Here is a 25,222-nt window from a genome sequence, read left to right on the forward strand (position 1 = left end):
CGTTGAAATTTCGCTACAGCCACCTCAATTTTAAAATCACTGCCAGCTGAAGATATAAGAAAATTCACAATTCTGGGATTTTGGCCTGTATAGAGAAGACACTCGTCTGAACTGGTCCTAACTATTATTTCTAACTAATTATTATAACAGGAATAAGAGTACTTGGCTGAGAAAAGTTTCCGCCAATTTAGCTAGCATAGTTTTTGACCCTGTCCTAATTCATTCAAATTATCGAAAAAAAGTATGAGGCTTAATTTGTTTATTATAAGTCAGCAATCATAATATAACTAAATGAAATACAGTGACTCTATAGTAAATCCAAATTAAATTATTTTATTTTTGACTTATTAATTAATTATGTATGTTCGGCTCTGCAAATCTGCCAATAAAACACCATGACAACTGTATCGTGTACAGGGTGGTTATAAATGTCATTGTCAGTGATATCGCAAAAATCTTAATTGTCAAAATAGAGTTTGACAGTTCGCAATCTATCAAAGTGCACGGCGAGCGCTTTGCGGTCTTGTAAATTCCTTCTTTTCTGAAATAATTCTTGTTACAATTTTACTCGAAATAGTTAAACGATTACTGTTTCGCAGTAACACCCAGCTTCAGTCCAGTAAAAGCAATCTTTCATATAAAATGGAATCTTTAGATGAATATTTTGATACTGCGTTAGCGCTCGTGAAAACCTGTGGAAACCTTATAACTGAACACGTTAATGGCTGCAAAGTTTTCGTGAAGAAGTCTTGTGACATTGATCTTGTTACTGAGACCGACAAAAAGGTGGAACAGACGCTTGTGGAGGGTTTAGCAAAGAAATACCCATCGCACAAGTTTATAGGTGAAGAGTCAGTGTCGGACGGTGCCAAATGCGAATTAACAGATGCCCCAACCTGGATCATCGACCCGATCGATGGTACACTCAATTTTATTCATGGCTTCCCTCATTGTTGTATATCTGTCGGTCTCGCGATCAATAAAGAGTGTGTCGCTGGTATAATCTACAACCCGAATTTGCAACAACTCTTTACCGCCAAAAAAGGTCAAGGTGCGTTCCTGAATGACAGACAAATCCACGTCTCGAATATCAAAGAGCTGCCTGCTGCTTTAGTGGCTTTTGAATGTGGAACGAGTCGGGATGAGGCAAAGTGTAAAGTTGTCTATGAAAATTTCAAGTTGATAGTGTCAAAGGGTCATGGAATGAGGTCTTTGGGGTCGGCTGCATTGAACATGGCGATGGTGGCTATGGGTGGTGCTGATGCCAACTTTGAGTATGGTATTCATGCTTGGGATATAGCTGCTGGGGACATAATAGTGAGAGAAGCTGGTGGTGTCTGCATTGATCCTGCTGGGGGACCTTTAGACTTGTTGTCGAGAAGAGTACTATGTGCCAGCACTCCTGAGTTGGCTGAAGAATTATCCAAAAACTTAGTACAATTTTATCCAGAAAGAGACTAAGTTCTCTTTATTATACATGCAGTTGACCTGTCATGTAATTTTCCTGTTATTAATGTTGATGTATTAAATTGTAACCGCAACTAACCTTAGTTAATGTGATGTGGAGTAAATAACATTACTATAAAACTATTTATTTCAATTATATTTTGGACTGGAAATATTCAACAGTACAATTTGTACTTAAATATTTATACATTAAGTAGATAAATACTTAGTATCAATTTTAAATAAGGCTAACTTTGGTAGTTACTTAATATTGAATCATATACCAAAGTTCTATGGAACAAACTCATTGTACTTAAGGACAATACTGTTTATGAAACATCAAACCTTGTTTGAAACTTGATGATATAATCAATGACTCATTGTTCATTGGTGTAAACATCATTAGTATTGCTGTATTGAATTATTGAATCATCAGATTGTGACTATAGGAAAATTTTGATATTGTTGATAAATGTATACTAAAAAATCTGATAAAAAATATATTTTTTTTCTTTTGAATAATAGTCAACCTTGAAATTGAAATGTATACTGATTTATAGCAGATATGGCTATGTAATGGTAATTAAAAGTTATTTACTTACAAACTTTGAGTTTTAGATAAATTTAGAACAAATTGAACAAGATCTGTTTATATTCTACTTGATAAGATAACCTATGCTTAACCAGAAGTAATGTTACTGGGCATTAGTCAGTTGTTTTCATAGGTACATATTATGTACCTATGTAATCAATAAAATACATAAACAACTACTTATAAAATCTATATAAAAACAAGTAATGAAATGATAAGCAGTGATAAAATGTATGAAATATTGTCAGCATTATAATTCCATTACTGTAAAGTACCTCTAAGTTTATTGTTATTAAAAAAAAAATTGATGGATGGTAATTTTTTAAGTGGCTAATTGTCCTTGCTCAGGATTTCACCCTACTGATATTTATCAAAATTTAGAATACTAAGCCCCACTTTCATAGCTTATGAATGTCAGATAACCAATCTGGTAGATGAATTGACTGCAAATGTAAGAAAACAACAGTACTTATCTCTATCTAACGGATAAACTATTTTATACCTATCCAGAAGTGTTGATTCATCTTAATGCTTGTATTCTTAACAATAATATACTATTAAAATTTACCAGGAATTCTATTAAAATAAAACAGAAAATGTTTGTTTCAATATTTATTCACAGTTATTGTCTCGTTAAGAGATTTAATGTCTCTATTCCTCATACTGCCAGTTAATTCACCATTAAGAATAATAAATAAGAATAAATCTGTATATTATGTCGTAATGGTAGCCACTGAAATGGTTTAGAAATAAATCGAATTTGTAGCTTTCAAGCCAAGGTACAAATAAATATGCTTTGGAAAACAGCTTGCAGTGTATTTCATTTTTTAAAGTACAAATACATTTTTTCAGAGTAAACCATTTCAGTAGCTTCAAAAACCATTTTCATGGTTAACAATTTAATGTTTGTTGTAAAGAAGTTATAATATAACAATATATTAAGTTAATTATGTATTTGATTAATTAAATTATTAATTATCTATTGTTCAAGTATGTACTTAAATTCAATTGATTTTGTGCTGAAAAATGATTTTGGCATTTAAAATATAATTTATTTGCTAATTGAGCATTTTATTATTTATTGCCTTACAAAGTAGTAATTTCAGGTCCAAATAAAGGGTATTCTTGTTTCTTTAGATTAATGAAAAATCGCCAAAATATTCAAAAATCATCAATATGTACATTTTTGTGGATTTAAAAAAATTTTACAATCAGATTATTTTTAAAATAATTTTATTGATTATGCATGTTATAAGTATGTTATGTATTCATAATTTATATAATTATTATTACATTTAAACAGTCTTTATGTCGTTATTTGTCATATTATATTGTCAGTGTATTCATTAGTCAGTATTGACGAGATCTGTTATATTATAGTCATGTAGTCAGCAGTCATTTAGTCATTGTCAGAAGTCGATGTTGTGATACAATAAAGTCTATTTTGTCCAAATGTTGTTTTTATTCAGCCAATGTAAAAGTCATATAGTCAGTGAGTTGAAGTCAAATTTAGTCACGTGGTCAGTTAATCTAAGTCATATGTTGTCTTGTATTAGTCAGTCTTTAGTCATATAGGTCATTAGTCAACTTGTCAGTGAAAAAGTCAAATGTCTTCATTCGTCTTTATGTCTTACTTTTTATTCTACAGTCAGTCAGTCTATGCAAATGCCCAAATCTGCTTATCATTATCTATCTCTAAATTATTGTTAAGTTACATCAGTCATAATCTTACTAACATAAATAACATTCCGTAAATAATAGTAATAAGTCAGTCTATAAAGTCTATGTCATGTCGATTAGTCATAAAGTCCGTCCATGCATTAACACAAAATGTCAGTCAGTCAGTAAATATCGTTCAGAAAGTCATGTAGTCCTGTTTAAAGGTATGTCATAGTTAAGAGTCAAAGTATTCTATTAGGCATAAAGTCAATCTTCAATATGTCAGTCGGTTACTTTCAAGTAAGTATTATGAAAGCCATAGTCATTTGAATAGCCCTTTTTTGTCTTTCGTAATGTTCATAGTATAGTAAAGTCCTCATTGTCATTTTAAGTCAATCAAATGTGTCACTTGTGATAGTCAATAGTCATAGTCTATACGTTGGAAGTCTATAATCAGCTGCAATCAAATTTCTTTTGTTGAATATAGTCATAGTCACGTTTTAAGTCGTTAATCTCATAATAATGAGTATGGTAAGTTTTGCCAATAGTTCAATCAGCAGTAGGTAGGTATATTTACTATTAGTTAGTCAGTGTCAAGGTCAAAGCTGTAATATTATACAGTCGAGTTAAACATTAAAAGTCACGGTCGTCAATAAGTCAATAGTAGTCGAGTCAATAATTCGATATTCAGCTTTGTTTGTATGTCATAATCAATCATTATAGTCAGTCTCATAGTAAGTCAGTCAGTCACATAAAGTCGTCATGTCTTTGTCATAGTCTAGTCAAATACTTAGTAGCTTATCTTGTAATATTATTTTTCACAGTATTATATCACCCACCCTTTTATAAAATTGTCTAAAATGTTACATTTGAATGCAAATAACAAACAACGGTCTTCTATATAGGCAGATAAACCGTTACGTGATCTTTCAAATGGTCTTATACTAAAACATCACTTCATTTTACGTGTCACTTTTAACACAATCTCTGTCACATTGCCATGTATTGTAGAAACATTTGAGTTGCATTTGACATTTGAGTGCCGCTTAAAATTGAGTGATACTTTAATATTTGTTCATAAAATCTATCTACAGCAGAGTATACATTCATCCTACTTAAATAAATTACACTAACTCTGTCTTACATCAATGTCTGTCGTGTCCTGGTCGTCGTCTCCTGAAACTGCTGAAGATGATGGGTCTAGGGATCTCCTTCAAAGCGTAAGGATCCGACTTCATGGTTGGCATTCTGTGTTGTTCCGGCAGATCCTTGTTCTCTTCGTAAACTGCCCATTGAGAGGGACTGAAAATAATACAAGAATGTTTTTTAATAATTGAATATTACGACTGTAGGTTTGCTAGATTTTTTTGTTGGAGTGTTTATTCAGTTCATTTGGTTTAGTTATATTTTAAGGTCTGCACCCTTGATTCCTCATTTTACTTCTATAATGCTGAGATTACTTTTGACACTACATATTGATAAGCCATTGTTCGAAATGCCAACATACCTTATTTCACTAGGAATAACATCGAAAGCCACCGACGGACCCGCAGGAGCATTCGTAGGCTTCACTTTCACCCTGTTCTTTTGTCGCTCCTGACTCTTAGGCTTCGCTTCAACATCTTCTAAAGACGCCATCTTATCCATGGAAGATCTCTCTTCTATACTTCCATCAGGACTTCCAGGGTTATTATAATTCTCTTTCAAAATCTCTTTCCCATCTTCTTTCGTTACAGGTTTCTTTTCACCATTAGAATACTTATGTAAAACATTCCTTATGTAATAGTATTTATTAGTCTGTACTGGCACTTCGTCATTACGTCTAGTCGGTCGTTGCAGGTACGGTTTAGTTGCAGTGTCATACAAGTAAAAGGTAGACAGTTTCATATTCTTGTCAGTCACGTCAAAAGTCGAGAAGTCTTTTACTGGTTCAGCTTTATACCTGTCAATTGGTCGGTCAGTAATGTCATTAGGTTTTTCTGTGGTCGGCGAACTGCCTTTATAAGTGCCTACGTAGCCAAAAGTCACAAGTTTGTACAAGTCAGTCGTGCTTTTAATGTCTGGTTTGTCAGTCGCTTTATTCGTCACATTGTCGTCATTAGATCTAGCTGAAGAGTGATAATTGTATCTTGTTGTGTAAGTCGGTCTGTTGTATCTGTAATTTTGGTTCTCATGTCTATTGTCATAGTAGTAAGGTCTGTTGGGTCGTCTGTATGTGTCGTCATAAGTCTGATAAGTCACTTTTACTACATCTCTGTCGCGTATAGGACTAGGAGTCGCTCTTCTTGTAGTTTGTCGCCAAGATTCAGTCGGTCTCGGCACGTAGTTGATCAAGTAAGTGTATTTGTTAACGTTTTCAGTCACGGTTATCACAGGTCTTTGATTGTAAGGTCTTTTATGTGCTACATTGTTGATAACAACAGATTGTACCTGCTGTGTGTCTTCATCGTCATAGTCATACTCGTCATATTTAGCCGGTCTTTGTCTCGAGTCCATTTGTATGTCGTCTACTCGTCTACTCTTATTCTTAAAGTCAAGTTTGTCGTCAATTTGCACGTTACGTCTTGTCACACTAAGTTTAGTCGTCGAGTCAGTTTTAGTCACATTGTCAGGCGTCAAAGTCGTCACGTCATCAATATTTAGGTTTAGTTCGTCATTGTCATCGTCTTTAGATAGTTTAGTCGTGTTAAGTTTGTCAGTTATGTTTTCTTTTGCAGTCGTGTCTTTAGTCACAGTTGTATTAAGTATTAGTTTGTTTTGAGTCAGTTTGACAGCTCCTTTGGGTACTGTTCTTTTAGTTGTAGTAGGTCTATGTGTAGTCGATTTTTTTTTAGGTTTCTGAGTAGTAGGTCGGTCATCGGACTTTCTAATGTCATTGTCTGAGTCAGAATCTATTTCGATCCAAGGAGAAAGGTCAAAGTTGTTGAGAAGTCCGTTTTGACAGGAGATTCTGTCGTTGTCAGGGTTGTCGGGGGAGAGGAACACGAAGGGCTGGACTGTTTCTATACTGTCCAAGGTACGGCAAAGGACTTGCGCGAATGAGATCCTGCGGATTTGTTGCAGTTGCGCTGGTGTCAGTGCAGAGTCTTGCCCTCCATTTTCGTACCTGAGCATAAAAGGGAAAATAAATTTAAGCGTTGCATCGTAACTTCGATATGTATTTAATGAATCCAACAAGACCATTTGCAACAAGTCAAGTATAGATGGCAGATCAAGGAGGCACGTAAATTAAATTGAAAATATATAGCAGGATTTAGCGATCAAATCGAATGTATTAATAAATTATCAGTCACTTACCAGAATCGATCGCCTTTCCTCAAGCTGGAGAACTGCTGCGCGATGATGCAAGCGAAGGTCGGTCCCACCAGTCCTCCCATCACCGGCCGCTCCGCCATGCCTGCTGTGAATAGATCTATGTCGTCCACATGCCTGAAATATAAGCACACGAAGACATTGAAATAAGGCCGTACTTATTTTCAGTTTAAAAGTAAAGCCTATTTGCTTTTGGCTCAAGTAGGTATATAGTCCGATGATTTTGTTTCGGAAAATAACATGAAGAAATAAAAAATAAGCGTTATTGGTCCTTATTTTGAAACAAGTTAAGCTTACAAATACCTATAGACAAACTATCTACCTATGACATTTATATACGATTGCTTGAGCCTGAGGTAACTAAACCAATTAAGCTTTAAGTATTGTTCTACGTGCATGTTTCACTTACCGATACAACGACATCATTTTCCTAGCAGCCCTACTCGGCATAACTCTGAACAGGTCTTCAAACTCCTCAATAGCAGACAGTCCACAGGGTTCCCTCCACGCAGTATACGGGGGAACACCATGGTCTCTCCCTCTTTGTATATTTATCGCTGCCAAGTCCATTCCGAAGTCAAACTGAGGGGTTTGGAATAGGTGGTTGGTGAGTTCTTCGGTGATGAACTCGTCCCGTTTTTGTATGGGCTGGTTTAACATGCCGAGGAGTAGACGGTCTACTGCACCTATGCTCCAGATGTTTGTAGGGTTTGTGAGTTCATTGTGAAGAGATACGTCTGAAAAGTATAAAATATTTCGTTAAAAATATATGGGATTGACAGAGTCCCTTATCTAAAATGTAGTTTGATGAACTCTTTTGGACTTTTCTGTTTATACGAGTTTTATTTCGTCTAAGCTCAATGTTTGTCTAATAATTAACATTAATTTGAACATGAAATATGGTTGACTATCAAACGGTCGAAATTTATTTGTTGATTTTTCGATTTTTTTGCGCAATATTTCTACAGTTACCTACTCATCAACTACATGGCAGCTATTTCTTTTGGTCTTTGTTAAACTTAACACTAGTCAACAGAGGTCCCCGGCTTACTTACTATTTTACAGCTATTTAACAGGCAGACCGATTACTTGGTTGCACCTAATGAAGAAATTTAACCCATTGATGTCCCACCGCCAAGGGTCTCCTCCCGTAATAAAGGAGGGATTAGGCCTTGAGTCCACCGCGCTGGCCAAGTGGGGGTTTGTTGCACCTATCTACCGAATAACTTTTTGTTTGATCTATGTAATGTAACACTGTTTTGTTCTAGAAATATCCGTGGCATGTATTTGTTATAAAACAATAGAGTTCAACAGAATATTGAGAGCTGTCTCACATTATTTCCGTGTTTGTATTATTTCTTACGATAGAACGGAACTATAGGTGTGGCAACCATTTCTTATGTGATACAAATGACTTCATTCACAGCTTGAAGGAAATATGTATCAATACTTTACGGAAAGATATTAGTATTATTTGTTGCCATCGTTAAAAATTTCCTTGAAAGGAAAATTACGTAATATTTAATTAAGCTAGTTATGAGAAAAAGTAGATTTTATTGGAGATTTTTTTACAGTTTTAAACATATCGTTATGGCTCGATTATTTTGACTAAAAACTGTATACGCCTTTTCAACTCGACACTGTACGGAGATTCTAACCTTGATAATATAAAATACTCATAATTTTATTTACTTCAATACTTAATTTTTCTCCCTGCTAATTAAATAGTTAAGTAAAAATAGCGCAAATATGATTTTATCTCGGTTCGCTTGACATTTCTTCGTAGGTTACACTTCAGTATTCAGGTATAAATTCAGTTTCACTGAGCTGTATGAAAAACTAGAATGATGTAAAAAGTACTTACTGTTACTCATAGGGCGATGAAATCTGTCGAAGCGGACCATGGACGACTGGACTAGGCTGTGGCCGAACCTGAAGGCGGCCGAACCGAAGGAACTGGCCGGGCTTGGGTTGATCTTTGGGTTGTAACCCTTGTAGTAACCCTTCTTCTGCAGCTCCAGCTCAAAGCGGTGGATTACTTCGTTACCTGGAGGTAATAAATATGGTAATAAGACTCTGATTCTTCACTGATCGAAGGCAGATTTTTCCCCCTTATTGGTTTCCCGAGTATTTTATTTGTTTTTATTGTTTAGCCTACGTTAAAAAAAAATTATAAACCCACAGCTTATTAGATATAATCCAACCAAAGAAATAACTAAATTATTTATTTATTTTTAGATTAAGATTAAATTTTCAAGAATATAACACCCGGATACTGTGTTTACGTTCAATCGTATTTTTAGCTCTTCGTATTTATATTAATAGGTGGATTATTATTAGGTGTACAAATTATGAGATATAAATAGAAAAATCCTTCCGTTTTTGGCTATCATTGAAGTGTTGCAAAAAGTTTTAAATATTCTTCATCTTACCTAGTACAATCGGTAGGAACTCCCTATAAGTAATATGTTGGATCATGGCTCCGACGATTTTCCTCGTCTCCTGGTAGATCTTTTCATCACTCCAGTGAGGGTTCAGGTGGGCCAACTCTTGTGCCATTCTATAAGGTAAGTAAATAATCGTTATTCGTACTATCCGGAAGAATTACAAAACAATTTTCGTGCTCGTACCCTAAGAGTTAAACACTAATTTTAATGATAGTTGAAGAAAACTTGCAGGGGCTCTATTGGTTTCTTCTACATTCTCATATTATAATCATCACCGCTCAAATGAAACGAAACCGAATGGATTTCTTTCTTTGTATTATGATTACCATGACGGTAGAGCTCTCACCTATTATGCTGCCTCATCCACACGATATGCGCGGCCACCAGTCCCGGGTGTTCATTGACCCTGGCGTCTCCAGACTTGAAGCAGTCCGTGGAGACAGCTCCTCCGCGACAGAGCTCATCGCGACGTTCCGGCGGAAGGACTGGCCGGCGTTGCTGGACTCGACCGTATTGCAGCATACCTAGGGAAAAATATGAAATTTAGTACTCACTCTGTTCCATTTTTCCTCTCTTCTCTCATTTTCTAACTCATTGTTTGTAAGTATGTTCAAGAATTAAAAAGGCAAACTGTCCTTTAGGAAATACATATAACTTTTAAGAATAAAATACTTGGTTTTGTTCAGAAGTGTAGTGTATTTTGTAAAGTTTGTTTTTGATATCAAGTAATAATGCTGTCATTCTTCTACAAATTTATTCACATATAAAAGGTGAAAAAAATACAACATCACAAGAGTGCGTCATGTGTGGTGGTCAAGTCGAAGGTGGTCGTTGCCAACCTCACTTCACAAACTAGATGAAGGAATGGCGACGACGAATAAAATGTTACAAAAAAAAAATCGATCTATCCAAATTCTCACCATTCCTGAACAGCCTCAGTTTATCAGACTTTACAGCAGAACTCCCGTACAGTGGCGACCCATCAAGATACGCAGACACCTGGTTGAGCTGCTCCCTCCATCCCAGCGCGCAGTCATCGCGAGGAGCTGGAGACGAGCGCACGAAGTCCAGGCATCTCACGCCTTTGGGACCGTAGAACGGGTCGTTTGATGGTACCGGTATTGGAAAACATTCTGGATGCTGTTGAATAATTGGCAGGTTAGTACTTATGATCGACTATAAAATAAAGAAGAATAAAATTTGATTTGTGATTGGAGCAATAATTGGCAAATTGGCCTTTTCAACTTAGCATGAGGAAACAAAGAACAGCACCCGAGGACTGAAATTGAAACCCAATGTTAGCACTGAAAAATAATGAAACTGATATGTAAATTAATGAAACAATTTCTAAACTAAACTGACAAAATTAAGACAGTCGTAAGAATCGTTCTTTATTGAGTAATTATTTTTACTGACAACATAAACAATAAGACTAGCACGTATGCAAGTAGGTACTTACCAAAAACTCAGCTGGAACGAAATCCCTTCCACCATCTTTACAGCACCGCGGCACAGATCCATTAAATCCTCTGGACTGTGATGATGACGTCACGTCATGGTCAACGAACTGACCCCACTGCATCAACAGATGGGTCACTCCAGCCGCTTCGGCATCCTTGTCCTCATGGATCGAAGAACTGATCTCTCGAGCCGAAGGTAGTTTGGATCCGAAGATCGACCGCCTCGGAGCTTGAAGCCCATCAGAGTACGATGGTGGAAGGAACCTCTGGACTGGGGTCATAGTAGACCCCCATCTTGGCCGGTTGATGTTGTTGCACGTGCCATCGTGAGTACGATATCTGAAAGTTAATTGCGTTAAAAATCTGCTTTTGAAATGTTTGATAAAAAGTTAAACGCTTTTATGGTAATTCGTTGCGGAATTAGAACCTGCGTTTCTATTTTAAGAAAACCGCCTGCTGCTCATTGTGATTGCATTTTCGTTTAGCACTACGTTATCGAGAATAGCCTTACTCTAATAGTCGCCTTCCTAACTTATTTGGTAATGGATTTAAATAAAAGTGACATATACTTTTCTTGTTTATTATTCCGAGAAAAACTTTACCACACAACCACCAAAAAATACTCTTTATAGTTGCGTACAGCTTGCTGGTTCTATCATAAACTTAAATACTAAATTCCTCTTACCTTTTAGAAGCTGGTGGACATTTGGGAGCTCCTCGCAGCGGGCAGTGCTGCATCAGAGGCGACTGCCTCAACGCACTTGCTGTTGGAAACTGTGTCTCCTCCGTGCGACCTTCCAAACCCTCGCCATTGCCTCCACTGGAACAAGATAGAAGATATTAATTCTCAGCAGGCAGTAAGAGTTGACTTACTACCCTAGCATACAGACTTACATATAAGCATATAGACATATGTACTTCAAACATTTCAAAGGATTTTTGTTTTTAATATTATTCGATTAAACTACTTAGAAGAAAAGAAGGTAGGTTGTCAGGAAATCCTCTTTACATAATGTTTTTAAAAGGAAACATGTGCATATCCCACGTAATGGGAGATAGAAAAAAATGGAGCTGGTTTCCGACCCTTGTATTGTACTGTTTTATATGGTGGTGAAAATGAGTAGGTATTAGTTTCCAACAATTAACAAACTGAGATTGCGATTAGTTGATATCATTATAATCAAAAATGTGATGTGAAGGTAGACGAGTCTAATAGAGCTTTAGTAATTATACACAAAATAGTAGCTTCAGCCAAGGCGAGACGTTCATGGCTAAGGTAATTAGAATTTTTAGAGTATCTTTCCACGATAGCACTAACCTTTAGAAACCTATCAGAGACCAATATTCTACTTAACAATTATTTTAGAGTGAACATACAAAAAAATCATACAATACATAAATTGGAAATCCAAACAAATATAAAATCAAATAGAAAAGTAAGCAAATTTGAAAGTCTAAATTAAAATTTGAAATTAAAATCAACTATTACGTATCCAATGAATGGATGCAAAGTTCGCGTCAGAATTGCAAAACCGGATTCCAAAACGGATCTACTTTAAAGATCTCCTATTTATATTATAATAATGAAGCAATAAAGTAATGTTAGCGATGGTATAAACCTGCATTTATTTTGCAATAACATTGAGAGGCTTTTAAGGTCGATAGAGTTGAGGAAATGAGGTTTTAATACACGAACTGCTTTAATCAATTTCGTGCTTTGTTATATGTAGGTACGAATCTCATTGGTTTTCCCTATGCATGTCCCTATACAGTTGCGGACCCAAAATACAAAAAAATGTTTGCGTATTATAGAAAATATTGTCATTTAGACCATACGGAGTGACTTATGTGAGTGACAAATGTGACATTTTTTTTCTTTTAGTCATATTCCGAAGTAGGTTTAACCCATTATTGTCCCACTGATGAGCAAGTGTCTCCTCCCGTAATGAGAGATTAGAGGATTTAAGGTCTTGAGTCCACAACGCTGGCCAATTGCGGGTTAGGGAAGTCAAAATCAAAATATCTTTATTTTAGTAAACTTAGTACAAAGCATTTGAAAAAGTCATCATTATATTGTATTTTTGAATGTTAGTATTATTATATTGTTATACCAATGTAACATAAATAAGTAAAGATTATAAGCCATTAACATAACAGGGAACATAAAACAGAAGGAAAAGTGCGAGCGTTATGTAAATGTCTGCGTTTCGAAAATATTGTGAGATCGAACCATTGGTAGCGGAGAAAGTGATTCATAAAAGTTTCTCGACGAGTTTAATGACGTCTTGTTTGTTTGTTTGTTATGTAAATTATATGTTTAGTGCGGCCATTATTGTGCTTTCTTGTGGCTTGATTGGTTTGCGTTTAAAAAAAACGTATTTGCATTTCATTACAAAATAGAAACGTACGGAATTCGTTATTTTTGAGTGTTAGTGTTGATATTTTGCAAATTATTATTATTATTAAGTATAAGTATAAGTTTTCAAGTAAGTATGTCGTATTTTAGATTAAAGTTTCATTCATTTAGTTGAAGCTAAGCCATCAAAATAGCTAAATGTAAGTTATTACAATTACAAGCAACTGGATAAAGATACCTATTTGTACATTACAGATGTAAGTTAACCTATTGTTGTGCATTTCTGAATAAATAAAACTAAAAATTACAATAAAGTCCATAGCGTCATATACTTTCGTGCTTTTAACCAATAATATGCACATTTCAAATTGTTTACAAGATGAACTTTAAAATATGTTGTAAACCTTCAAATAGTCGCAATTTCAATGCAAGATTTTCTAAAAACATTTAGTTTATATCTTCCGTTTGAAATACCAATCGATTAAGCAAGAGCGGATATAACATCGTCTCATATATTTACATAATTATACATAAATACATTTATTTGCATTGCATTTAGATCTTATGTGTGAACGAGAGAATAATGAAAGAAAACATCGTCATGATGAAACCTTGCATGTCAGAGACTTCTTTAGAACAATTCTTGAAGGGATTTTAAGTCCTTTACCTGTACTTTAAGGTCTAACCTTTCCTTAATCTTTATTGGAAGAGACCTGGCGTACTAGATAGGTACTACCGAATAGATTTTTATTTTTGAAGTCTAAAAGGGATAGGCTAAGACCGCTGGTCGGTTTTTTTATACAAAATGTATTCGCAACACAGCTATTCGGTTGTTAATAGTCAATAGTGGTAGCAAAATGTTCCATCTATTAGATTATTTTACTTAAAATTGAATATATTTCAATTTATTGAGCGCTGGCCTTGTGCTGCAAGGATTGCTTCAGATCACCCTTCTTATTGATACTGAAGGTCGAAGATTTCACTAGCTTTTGTTTACTTTATTCAGATAATGTTGAAGTAAATAATTGTATAATTGGTACTAAGGTCGGATGTTTTATTATTAGTAGCAGTGTTTTACCTTTTTCAGTCCGTAGTCCGAGAAAAGACAAGAAAATTAACATCATGAGTGATTATGGCTCAAATTTATGTCATATGCAGTACAAAAACAAATATATTTTCGTTTCTTGACCTTAGTAAACATAGGATTTTTTTTTTACTAGAGAAACGTTAAAAATCTCCCCCTTTGACAATTTTAAATACTTTATTAACGTGAAGATACTTGCTCAGTAAGTGTAACGATTATAAGACTTGCTGACATTTATTTATATATTAAAATGTCTATATATAAGATGACAGCCATACACATATTTTCAGTCCGTTAGTAAAGATACATGAATAGGTAAGAAAAATAACGCAGAAATGTGTGCAGTTGAACCTTTAACTTCCTACGTCAGGCCAAAGGTTTATTAAATTACCATATAATAAACTTAACGCCTATAAACTCTCGTAAAACTGGTTACTTATTTATAACCGAGGTGCGGCTGGTTTCTCTTCAGTGAAACGAGTAAATCACAACTGGTTTTCACTATAAATGATTAACACCTGTGCAGTTCAATATTTACTTTATTTGATAGCTTGTTCCGGCTGTAATTGGTTTAATCGATACTTATATTATTAATAGGTTTGTTGTGTTTCTTTTACGTATAACGACTGAAGTAATTCGGGTAATATTTGGTTAGATGTTTGATTATATCTTGATAAAGAAGATATATTTATTGAGGGCTTGCAAAGTCCCGAACCCGCACTTGGCCAGCGAGATAGACTCAAAGTCCTATACCTCCCTCGTTTTGGAGAAGATTCTTGCCCAGCATTGGGACAGTAATCGGTGGCAAAAAATAAGGATATTTTGTATTTTCATTAAGATACATTTATTCGGTGTGTTCACGGGATATCTATCCTATTAACATTATAAATAGGAAAATTTGTGAAGATGAATGTATGTATGTTTGGTACTTATCCACGAATAAACTATACGACGGATTGTGATGATAATTGTTACACTGATAGTTTATAACCTAGATTAAAACAAAGTATATTTTTTACCTAGAATTTTTTTTCGCGCGGCTTTTGTCTAGTTAGACAGTAATTAGTATTAAAGTTTCGTTTAACTATAGGATGTTCTTTGTGCTTTCGTTTTAATTTTGTTTATATTCGTTTTGCAATAGGAAGCACTAATTAGTGTGTGAAACTTCAAGTATGTTATTTGAACGTGTAAATAAAAAAGTACTTGAAAAAAATTTTGATTGAGATTGTATCTTCCTTCATTAGTATCGTGAGAATAGAATATGCATTACAAATTAGTTTATTAACACTGATTTACATATTTTATTTAGAGTTTATTTAATCCTAATAAGCCTTAATAGACATCCCATTTCTATTTAAATTTCAAGGTATTAAATTATTTCAGTTTCTAAGATCTCTAACAGAAAAGTCATCGAAATTTGGTGATTTTTCTATATTTGACAGAGACGAACAGAATAGTTGTCTCTGCAATTTTGATTATATTTACTTACATTTTAAATGTAAAGGTTAAACTCTAAATAAAACTGGCTAGAGAAAGAAATATTTTTTTGATGACATCAAGCTTTTTAATCATGAAAATAATTGCATGCGCGTAAAGCAGAACTATTCTTATAAAAACTATGCTTTCAGCTTTCGTTTCCAATATTTTACGTTCTAAACAAAATTAGCATGTTTCAACACCACACATGTGATAAGAGGCCTGTGTGACCTCACGTGAAAGTGAATAGCTTTCACTGCTCACATAACTATTATAGATTCAAACTTGTGTTATGAAAGCGATGGGTGAGACATATATGGCAATCAATTTTAAATATTTTACGAATTTAGTTTTGTTTATTTTTTGGCAGTAATGCGCATTCGCATGCTTGGCTTCTTTTTATTCAGGTACTAGCTGACCCGTGCTACTTCGCTAGCGTCACATAAGAAAGAATGGGTCAAAATTTTCCCTGTTTTTGTAACATTTATTACTCATACTCTGCTCCTATTGGTCGTAGCGTGATGATATGTAACCTATAGCCTTCCTCGATAAACGGGCTAAGATAAGCTTTTCAAATCGGACCAGTAGTTTCTGAGATTAGCGCGTTCAAACAAACAGTCAAACAAACAAACTCTTCAGCTTTATAATATTAGTATAGATTTTCGATGAATTGTAAAATATTTAGAATAAAAAAACAAACATATCGTTTTAAATAATATAAAAAGTTAAATAATATATAAAGTAATTATCGTGCTTAATAATTATGCACGTTGTAAAACATTGTATTTATAGAAGAGTTCGTTGATGTCTTTTCTATGAAGAATTTAATTTTTGACTTTTGTACTAGTTTTATTACAATTCATTCGTCTAGTGGTTCTGTAATAGCCAATTGATGTTTCGGTTCATAGAGTTAATTTTAAGTTTACATAAAATTCTAACGATGAAAGATCCTTATCACATAAATAGGTATAAGCGTCGAAAATATATATCTTACTAGCTGATCCGGCAAACATTGTTTTGCCAAAAAAAATAAATAAAAAAACATTGTCCAGCGGACAAAATTAATACACAAAATTAATCTAAACCATTCTCAGATCCCCTTGAAAACACACAAAAAATTTCATCAAAATCGGTCCAGTCGTTTAAGAGAAGTTCAGTGACATACCCACTAACAGAAGAATTATATACATATATAAAGATTAGAATGAGAAATTCTAATACTGAATTCAAAAATTATAAAAAAATATTATAAAAAGTTGACCCTGAAAGAAATGATGAAAACAACGATCATTAGGATGATTATTGCAAAATATGTGATTATAGCTTTCAGTATAATTTTATAATTAACTCTAAATTAGCTGAAATCTTTACTAAAATATTTATGATATGCTGATTAATATATGAATAACTATATTAACATAATTTGTATGATTTTATAGCTTACATTTTGTAAGATTTATTATAATTAAAATAGATTTAAATATTTATTTTAAATCTATTGAAGTCATGGACAAAATGTCGAGTTAGTTTTAGCAAATATTAATTAGGTTTTTAATTAATTCTTCATGAGAATTAACTATGTAAATAACAATTTTTCATATCGATTTCTCCTACTTACGGGTATTTTATATACCGTTGAGTTATAAAATAAGTTTTTTGGCACAAACAATGTAACTACAACTAAATAACAAAAATGAATCATTTTTATATAAATTAAAAAATTGGAATATAAAGAAATAAATACTACTTTTCCTAAGTTTACTGGGTCAGAAACTGATTTTACAGCTGCCCCTTAACTTAAAAATATCATTAACTCTAAATACAAAAATGATTAAATAATAATAATAAAAGTCATGACCAACCTGCATTTCCCGCCAACAGTCAAGTCAAGTCAATCCAAGTCAAGTCACGTCATATTGTCACACAGTCACTGTCACGATCACTCGTCTGTCAAAACATTGTCAAACACCCACCTTCGTCTAGTCTTACATTAAAAAAAACACAGTCAAAAAGTCTCCGATTAAAAAAAAAAGAATGACTAGAGTTTGAATTTGGCGCGCGAGTCAGTCAGTGCGCGTCGGACCGCCATAGCGTCCGCGCGGAACTGACGAGGGGGGAGGCGCGCTCGCACTCAAATACTACCACTTCTACTCGGGAAAATGTCGTAATTATAATTTTAAAAGGTTCATGTTGACATTAGTGCCACGGTACGATAAACAGTATTAAACAATTTGATTTGGAACCGATCGATTTGTTTGTTAGACTTAACGTTTTTTGATGTTTTTTCAATTGCGTAGATACCACGGATGTCGTATTTTTGCAACGGCTTGCAAAATGTTGTTATGAAATGATTAGTCTTCCTTCAAAGCTTAGTGAACGATTAGTTAATGAGATTACGGAATACAATTTAAATCATCATTTGGAATTGCACTCAAAAAATCAATCCATTTGCCAGTCAAAATAGTTTCATTTACTCGATCTAATAGGTTGCGTTATTACGCGAGATTTTCATTAAGTGATATTATGGTTCTGAATGTCTCAACAGATAAAACAAAACTAAATTGAGTTAAGTATGTATGGCATCTTTAATTGTAACTTACGTTACGTCCATCCTCACAAATTTTATATGTCAAGTAACTTGCGTTAGTATAATTAGAAAACAATAAATTTACTTCTTTTCGGTAATTTGTACTAGTATTATTTTTTAACAACTGTTATTTTAACAAGGGGGATAATATTTTGCAGTCTTGGAAAACATTGTATACAATTAGCTTCTCTTATTTGTACTAGAATTGTTTTTAACAACTGTTATTTTAACAAAGGGGGAATGTTTACATAATGTTAACAGTTTTAGAATAATCTTTAATTCCGTCAAAAACCCTCCTCCATATACAATTTTGACTTTAATTATTTGTGAGGAAAAAGCACCTAAAAACTTATTTCCCTTTTTTCGAGGTATCTTTGACACCACGTGATAAGTGACCTTTCGCTCTTATTAGAGCCGAGGCACACGGACACGCTTCACCTTTTCTTAAGAAGACACTCGGCCAGTAAATGTGCCAAGGCTGGGTACGTTCACATGAGGATGTGCACTTATATTATTTAGAGTGGTATCATAAATAACTGAAATTACTACCATTGATCTGATTCCTTCTGATTACATTTACTTGTGTGTTTGTTGTCTGTAGTTCTTTAATAAGTTTTGGTGAAGGTTTGATATTTTGGTATGGTCCATAGACTATGTTTTAGCGAAAGATATAGGGTACTAATTTCTATAAAGTATAAGTATAAATATAAGTACGGGTCTTATCTTAACTCAGTTTCTTATTTATACCTTATTAGAAGAAAAAAAATCTTGGTATGTTCTTCTTTAATAAATTTATATTCGGATTCACACAAGGCAGGCAATAGTCTTATGGGGATATAACTTCTATTCTTGTACCATGATTCAAAGAAAAATCCAAAATCTATCATTCATTTGCTACCTCTAAATAACTGAGTAGACACCAGGTTTTAAATGTTTCATGAAGTTCAAACGAGATTTAAAAAATATGATGATTTATGATTTATAATCAATATTTCAATCAGGGTCATAAGATTACTTACGATTGCAAAGTGATGAGCCGAACTCTCACGGCCGCTCTTTCAAATCAGCAATACTTACTGTTGTAAATATTTTGCAAATAAGAGCAATTGATGCAACTAATACAAGATATATGGCTGTTAGATTGATCTAGAAGCCGACGTGATAAGATCATTGCGTTCACTGGACTGTAAACTATTGCACTACTTGTGACGCTACATTGAATAGAAAGATGGGTAAACTCGTGAACTATTAAGAATCTTAGATACGGATCTTGCAGTAATGACACAGTAGAGTAGTACTTATATGGGTATAAAGCACATTTTTATATCTTTTGTAAATATTATATACGTAGAGTACAAACCCATCACTGCTCTTCTGCTGGGTAAGAATCTTGTCCAGAAATGAGAAAGGGGTAAGGCCAATCCATCACGCTTGCTTAGTGAGGTTAAAGGATTAAGCAGTCCTTTAAAATTGCTTTGCTTATTATGACATACCAATTTTATCATAAAAGTTAGGTATATTTGTTGGAAGTTTTGGTGTTTTCAATATATCCGATTTAAAGATGCATGAAAAGGGAATAAGAAAAGAGAGCTTAAACTTACATTTGATAAAAACTGTAAAACCTTACTTTATTCATTTAAAAAGTCAGCTGCCTAATAGTACCCGGTCCTTACGTGTGAAAATACATCCAAATATCGTTTACCAGTGTAATAAAACTTAGAATAACAGCCGTACGTAATATGAAGTCATAATTATAATGTAATGCAGCAATCACGTCGATAATACGTGCGATGGCATGTGCTCTAATATGAAAATGTGCGACCATGTTGCAATAGCGGCTTTCCAATAATTCATTAGCGAACGATTGACGAGGAACTCTTTGAGAGGCTATAGTAAATTATGAGTAAAAATGAGGATCTTTTGGTACTTGTATGTACTTCTGATGTTTATGTAGTCTTAAATAAAAGGTGGGCAATCGTACTTACGAGTATATTTTATTTACCTGAAAGTTTGGATAGATATTTGGCAGTCGTGTGAAAATTACTGAACAGATTTGGATTAAATATGGTGCGTACATATAGTTTGTAACCTTGATTAACCACACAAGTTACTTATTACACCGGAAAATGACTGCGTATGAAAGAAGTCGCGGACAGACGATGATAAATATGCGAGATTTTTTTTTTTAATGATTTCATATCACGATAATACTTGAAGTATACTCGTATATAATATAATTTTCATTTTTTTTATTTAATAGTGCATACACCTTAATATAAACCAAAAAACCACAGAGCAAAATAAATCAAATTTCGCCAAGATTTGATTGATTTAGTAACGTTTATCTGCCGCGTATATTTGCGTCACCTGTTGTGACGTCACGACTGACACAATCCAGGTCACAGACCGAGCTAGGTGATCTCAAACAGGAGCACTTAGACTTAACTTGATTATGTGATCTGTTATACTAAGTTTAAGTCTAATCTTGTAATATAATTTCAACATTTTGAAGAATATTGTTCGAGATTTTTGAAGACATTCTTCAAGTATTTCGAAGCGATTTGTAAACTTGATTGATAAAATAAATTTACAATTTTAACCCATTAATGTCCCACTGCTGGGCAAGGGTCTCCTCCCGTAATGAGGGAGGGGTTAGGCCGTGAATCCGTGAGAAACTTGATAGATAGATAGGAATATTTTTGCTAATTTAACAATTCTCTCAAAATCCTTTTAATTAGCCCTTCAAAGCTGAAATTGGGTGCAGGTAAGTTAATCACACATTTACAAAATAACATTCTGAAAAACTGTACGTACCTTATTGCTGGTCAACCAAAGGAGAATGGGCAAAATAGTATGGAGCCTGGGCGATCCGCGGCCAAACTTGATTTTGGTATTTTTTAATGTAGTTTGGTCCTATAATTACTGTGTAGAAGTTTTATTGCCGCGACGCACTTATATGACGAATAAAATACATTTTTGTTTTTGAGCACTTTTAATAGTATAAAACTATTTCTTATATTGCATACAAATATAGACATTATTAGTATTCGAACAATCATTACAAGTAAATATATAAATATCGTAAGTAAACATCTTGCTTTTCTATAACATATTCACTGAGACGACTTATCTGTTGTTTATGATCTTCTTCTTATTAGAAGAAGCCTGTCTTGAATGCTCAGCTCAATAACGAGGCGTTCATAGCCAGTTGCGCTCACTGGTCGGTAAACGATATGTAGGTTAAGCAGCCGTTGGCGCGGTCATGCTATAGATGGGTGATCGCATTGTGGTATTTGAACTGAGCGTCTCCGTGCTTCGGAGGGCACGTAAAAAGTCGGTCCCGGTTGTTGTCAACTAAGATAACAGTCGTTAAGCCATGTCAAATGTGTCACGTCGAAAAAAGGCTGATCGCCGGTTATACTTTGGAATGCTGCTCTTTGTCTATTCCTATTGTTACGATTTTCAACTTCTAACTGCCTCTGTGGCGCGGTCGGTAGTATATGCGACTGCGGTGCGAGAGGTCTCGGGTTCGAATCCTGGGTCGGGCCAAAAAGTCTTTTCTAAGATTTTCTGTTAAGAATTTCCTAGAGATTGCCCGGAGTTAGGAAGTTGAGGTCGAAGACCTCCGTGCCTCGGAGAGCACGTAAAGCCGTCGGTCCTGCGCCTGACCTCTCACCGGTCGTGTCGGTTATCCGTCCCACCAAACTATGAGAGTAATGGAATAGAGAGTGTACCTGTGTATTGTGCACACACTTGGACACTATAAACAAAGTCCTGCACAGATGGCCAGGTTCAATGAAACTGACCGCCGTAGCCGTATATCGGCTAGGAGGACATTATTATATTGTTACGATTGTTGTTTATGTTGATGGCATCGTTATAAGAAGATGTAACGTTATTACACAAAGTTAAATGCATTACAGACACGAAATAAACTTTATTATGTTCTATGAAATTCTATTATATTTACATGTAAATATATTGTTACCTAAAAGGATTGCAGCGAAACGTTCTTAGTAAAAGTTGTTCCTAGTTATCATTACTTTAATTTGACACTACTTTCATTAATGGCCGCCGACCGCCCAGAAGTGCCCATTCTCCTTTAGACTTTTATTTACATCTATATCAATAACTTCATTAATTAGGTTGCATAGAACTAAGTGGATCCCAAAACGCATTACATGAAATATGATATTTCAATTCTTGATACTTCGTAAAAAGAAATTGCATATAAAATTTAACATCAAATACCAGTGTTTGTAGTTATTACTCTAATTAATTTTCGAAGTATAAACATGAGGACACATTAGAGCACACGCTTGAATGAAAGTTGTTGCTCTCGGAAAAGGCTCATCACCGTATTCTCTTTCGCCTTATCCTCAAACAACAACAAGCACGTTTAAGCGGTCACCTCGCCGCAACAACCTTAGCGCCACGTGTGGTGGGTTCGAATCCCACCCGGGACAAATCTTTGTGTGATGAGCACGAGTATTTGTTCTGAGCCTGGATGTTAATTTAACTATATAATTTTGTATTTAGAAGTATTTAAGTATGTTTATCAGTCGTCTGATTACCATAGTACAAGCTCGGCTTAGTTTGGAATCAGATGACCGTGTCAAAAAAATTAAATATGAAACATGCGTTCCCGGGGCTAATCCAATTACGAGTGCGCTTTTCAGTAAGGAGTTAAAGTTTTTTAATTCAAAAGACAACTCGCACAGAAAATTGCTCTTGTATCGCGGGGACTTTTACAAACATACAAACACCTTAACCACTGCACCACGGAGACAGTCGAAACATTGTTCATATAGTTACGATCCATTTCAGAGTTGTTATGTCTGCGACCACAAACCTTTTTATTTATTTGTAAACCTTGTCCTTAACGTCCTTTATTTTTTTTAAACACCTTCTTCTTTCAATCTCTGCATCACCCTAAGGTAGACTGGTAGATAATACCTTTGGCATTAAGTCCGCCTATATACACCATACATGTATATGAAGTTTAAAATAAATAAATAAACCTCTCTAGGATTTTCACGCAACAAGAAAGTTTAAAGTTATCTTATGTATACTCTACCTTTACAAGATTTCTATGAACGCTTTTATGACCATTTAAATGATCTAATCTAAATAATATTCACATTTCGACTGCGTCTGATGTTGCGATTTCTATTAATAAATTCAACATTTATTATTGGAAATTTTAACATCATCGTTGTTTTGATTGAAATGCTAAAAATAAAAGAAACCTTTTTACACATAACTAGCTAAGTTCAGTGATAATATTTTTGTATCGAACAAAATCCCGTAGAAGTTTCATGTGAAAGAGTGATGAACATATACATAAACATATACATCCTTACAAAAAAATTAACAAGATTACTGTAGGATTCTGATTAGTATTATGTACACGTGATCGAAACTTTCACGTAACTTCTGATAAAAGTGTAATATGAATTTCTAATTTATTTTTCCGATTAGCTTTACTTCTCTTCCATATCTTCTAGAATGATCAGATTATTATCCAACTTCCTTAAGCAAGAGTTACGTTTAGACTGACTCAACAACCGAGGCACGGCACAGAGAATTTGTTAGGAAAAAATCAAAATCTTATTTCCCTTACATTGGTAGTAGTGTTGGTTTATTGAGTAAATTCTAATGTACCTATAACTTATATGTATAGTAGATACAGTTAGTGTAAGGTAGTGATAAATAAAGTCTGCTTTCTACTCGGTCCGCGTATGAAAGTATTTTTAAGTAAAAAAAACCTGAAATACAGTGTCACGGAGTGCAGAGAGAGATCATGGTAATGATGAGTTTAAAGTCAAAATCAGTTTTGATAATTCTGATCAGCGATTTTTGTGTAATTGATTGATAAACGATTTACTTTTTTCTATATGATACGGGACAAGGCTTGTCTCGTATCATAACATTACATAAATGTAACAAAATACACGAAACGGTACTAAACCAGAATATTTTAACGAAAGTTAGAAAATCCTGATATCATTTCGATCGATCCAGCTAGATATCGAACTACGGCGCTTAGGCCAAACAGTCAGTAAAAAAACTTCATAAAATAGAACCTATAATCAGATTATCAATCACAATAACCTTATAAACGGGAGTTAATTTAACAATAACAGTAAAAAACATCAGCCAACTTCCGCGGTTGAGTAAAAACTCAATTGCAACGGTTTCGATCTATTTCTTGAGTAGCGTTACATCGATTACGGAACAGCTGTTCGCAATTCATAATAATCGTAATATTGTTTTGTTGACAAAGTGCGTAATTTTGCGCGGAAGTGGCGTAACCTTTGACTGACTATCTTCGCGGGAGGTAAGCGTTTTATGGTTACGCATCTTTGAATTGTTAAGCTACCTGCTATGTAGTTTTTTTAACCAGCAAATTGTGTGTCACGGGTTTTACCTGTAGTCTTAAGTGCTTAATTTTGATTTCGCGTGCGAAGTTTCATCCCCTAATTTATTTGAATAAAAGAAGCCTATTTTTGGTAATGGGTAATTGATACTACCATGCTGAACTTCGTGAGACTCGTACCAAATGGTCAGTAATGGGCATTTTTTTAACAATCATTTAGTTTAGATTTCATGTTACCACGTAGCCGTTGATAAGGCCAATAAATAATATAATTATTCAATGAATATAAACGTATATAGTGTGTCGTTATATAACAACGTTTTTACAATACGCAAATGGAGTTCACCGCACTGTATCAGGAACATTTCTTTTAACGACCAAGGAAGTGTCATGTCAGTATGCACGCGATACAGCGTGACTGACA

The 25,222-nt window shown here is 34.3% G+C and overlaps 2 protein-coding genes across 2 annotated transcripts; one reads left to right on the forward strand and one right to left on the reverse strand.

Annotated features, from left to right (window-relative positions):
- The first annotated feature begins 473 nt into the window (after positions 1–473).
- LOC142974599 (inositol monophosphatase 1-like) lies at positions 474–3,207 on the forward strand. The gene has a single exon (XM_076117033.1). It carries the CDS (start codon positions 643–645, stop codon positions 1,459–1,461), a length of 819 nt encoding a protein of 272 aa, XP_075973148.1. The 5' UTR covers positions 474–642; the 3' UTR covers positions 1,462–3,207.
- Positions 2,638–17,946, reverse strand: LOC142974598 (salivary peroxidase/catechol oxidase-like). Its single transcript, XM_076117029.1, has 11 exons — positions 17,695–17,946; positions 11,602–11,736; positions 10,916–11,255; positions 10,377–10,596; positions 9,803–9,980; positions 9,442–9,569; positions 8,874–9,056; positions 7,419–7,746; positions 6,995–7,126; positions 5,205–6,803; positions 2,638–4,999 (listed from the first exon to the last, which is right to left on the reverse strand). The coding sequence occupies exons 2-11, from the start codon at positions 11,652–11,654 to the stop codon at positions 4,843–4,845; spliced, it is 3,318 nt and encodes a 1,105-aa protein (XP_075973144.1). The 5' UTR covers positions 11,655–11,736; positions 17,695–17,946; the 3' UTR covers positions 2,638–4,842.
- Between the last annotated feature and the right edge of the window lie 7,276 nt (positions 17,947–25,222).

Source organism: Anticarsia gemmatalis, chromosome 8 (genome assembly GCF_050436995.1).
Source record: "Anticarsia gemmatalis isolate Benzon Research Colony breed Stoneville strain chromosome 8, ilAntGemm2 primary, whole genome shotgun sequence".
Taxonomy (NCBI): Eukaryota; Metazoa; Arthropoda; class Insecta; order Lepidoptera; family Erebidae; genus Anticarsia; species Anticarsia gemmatalis.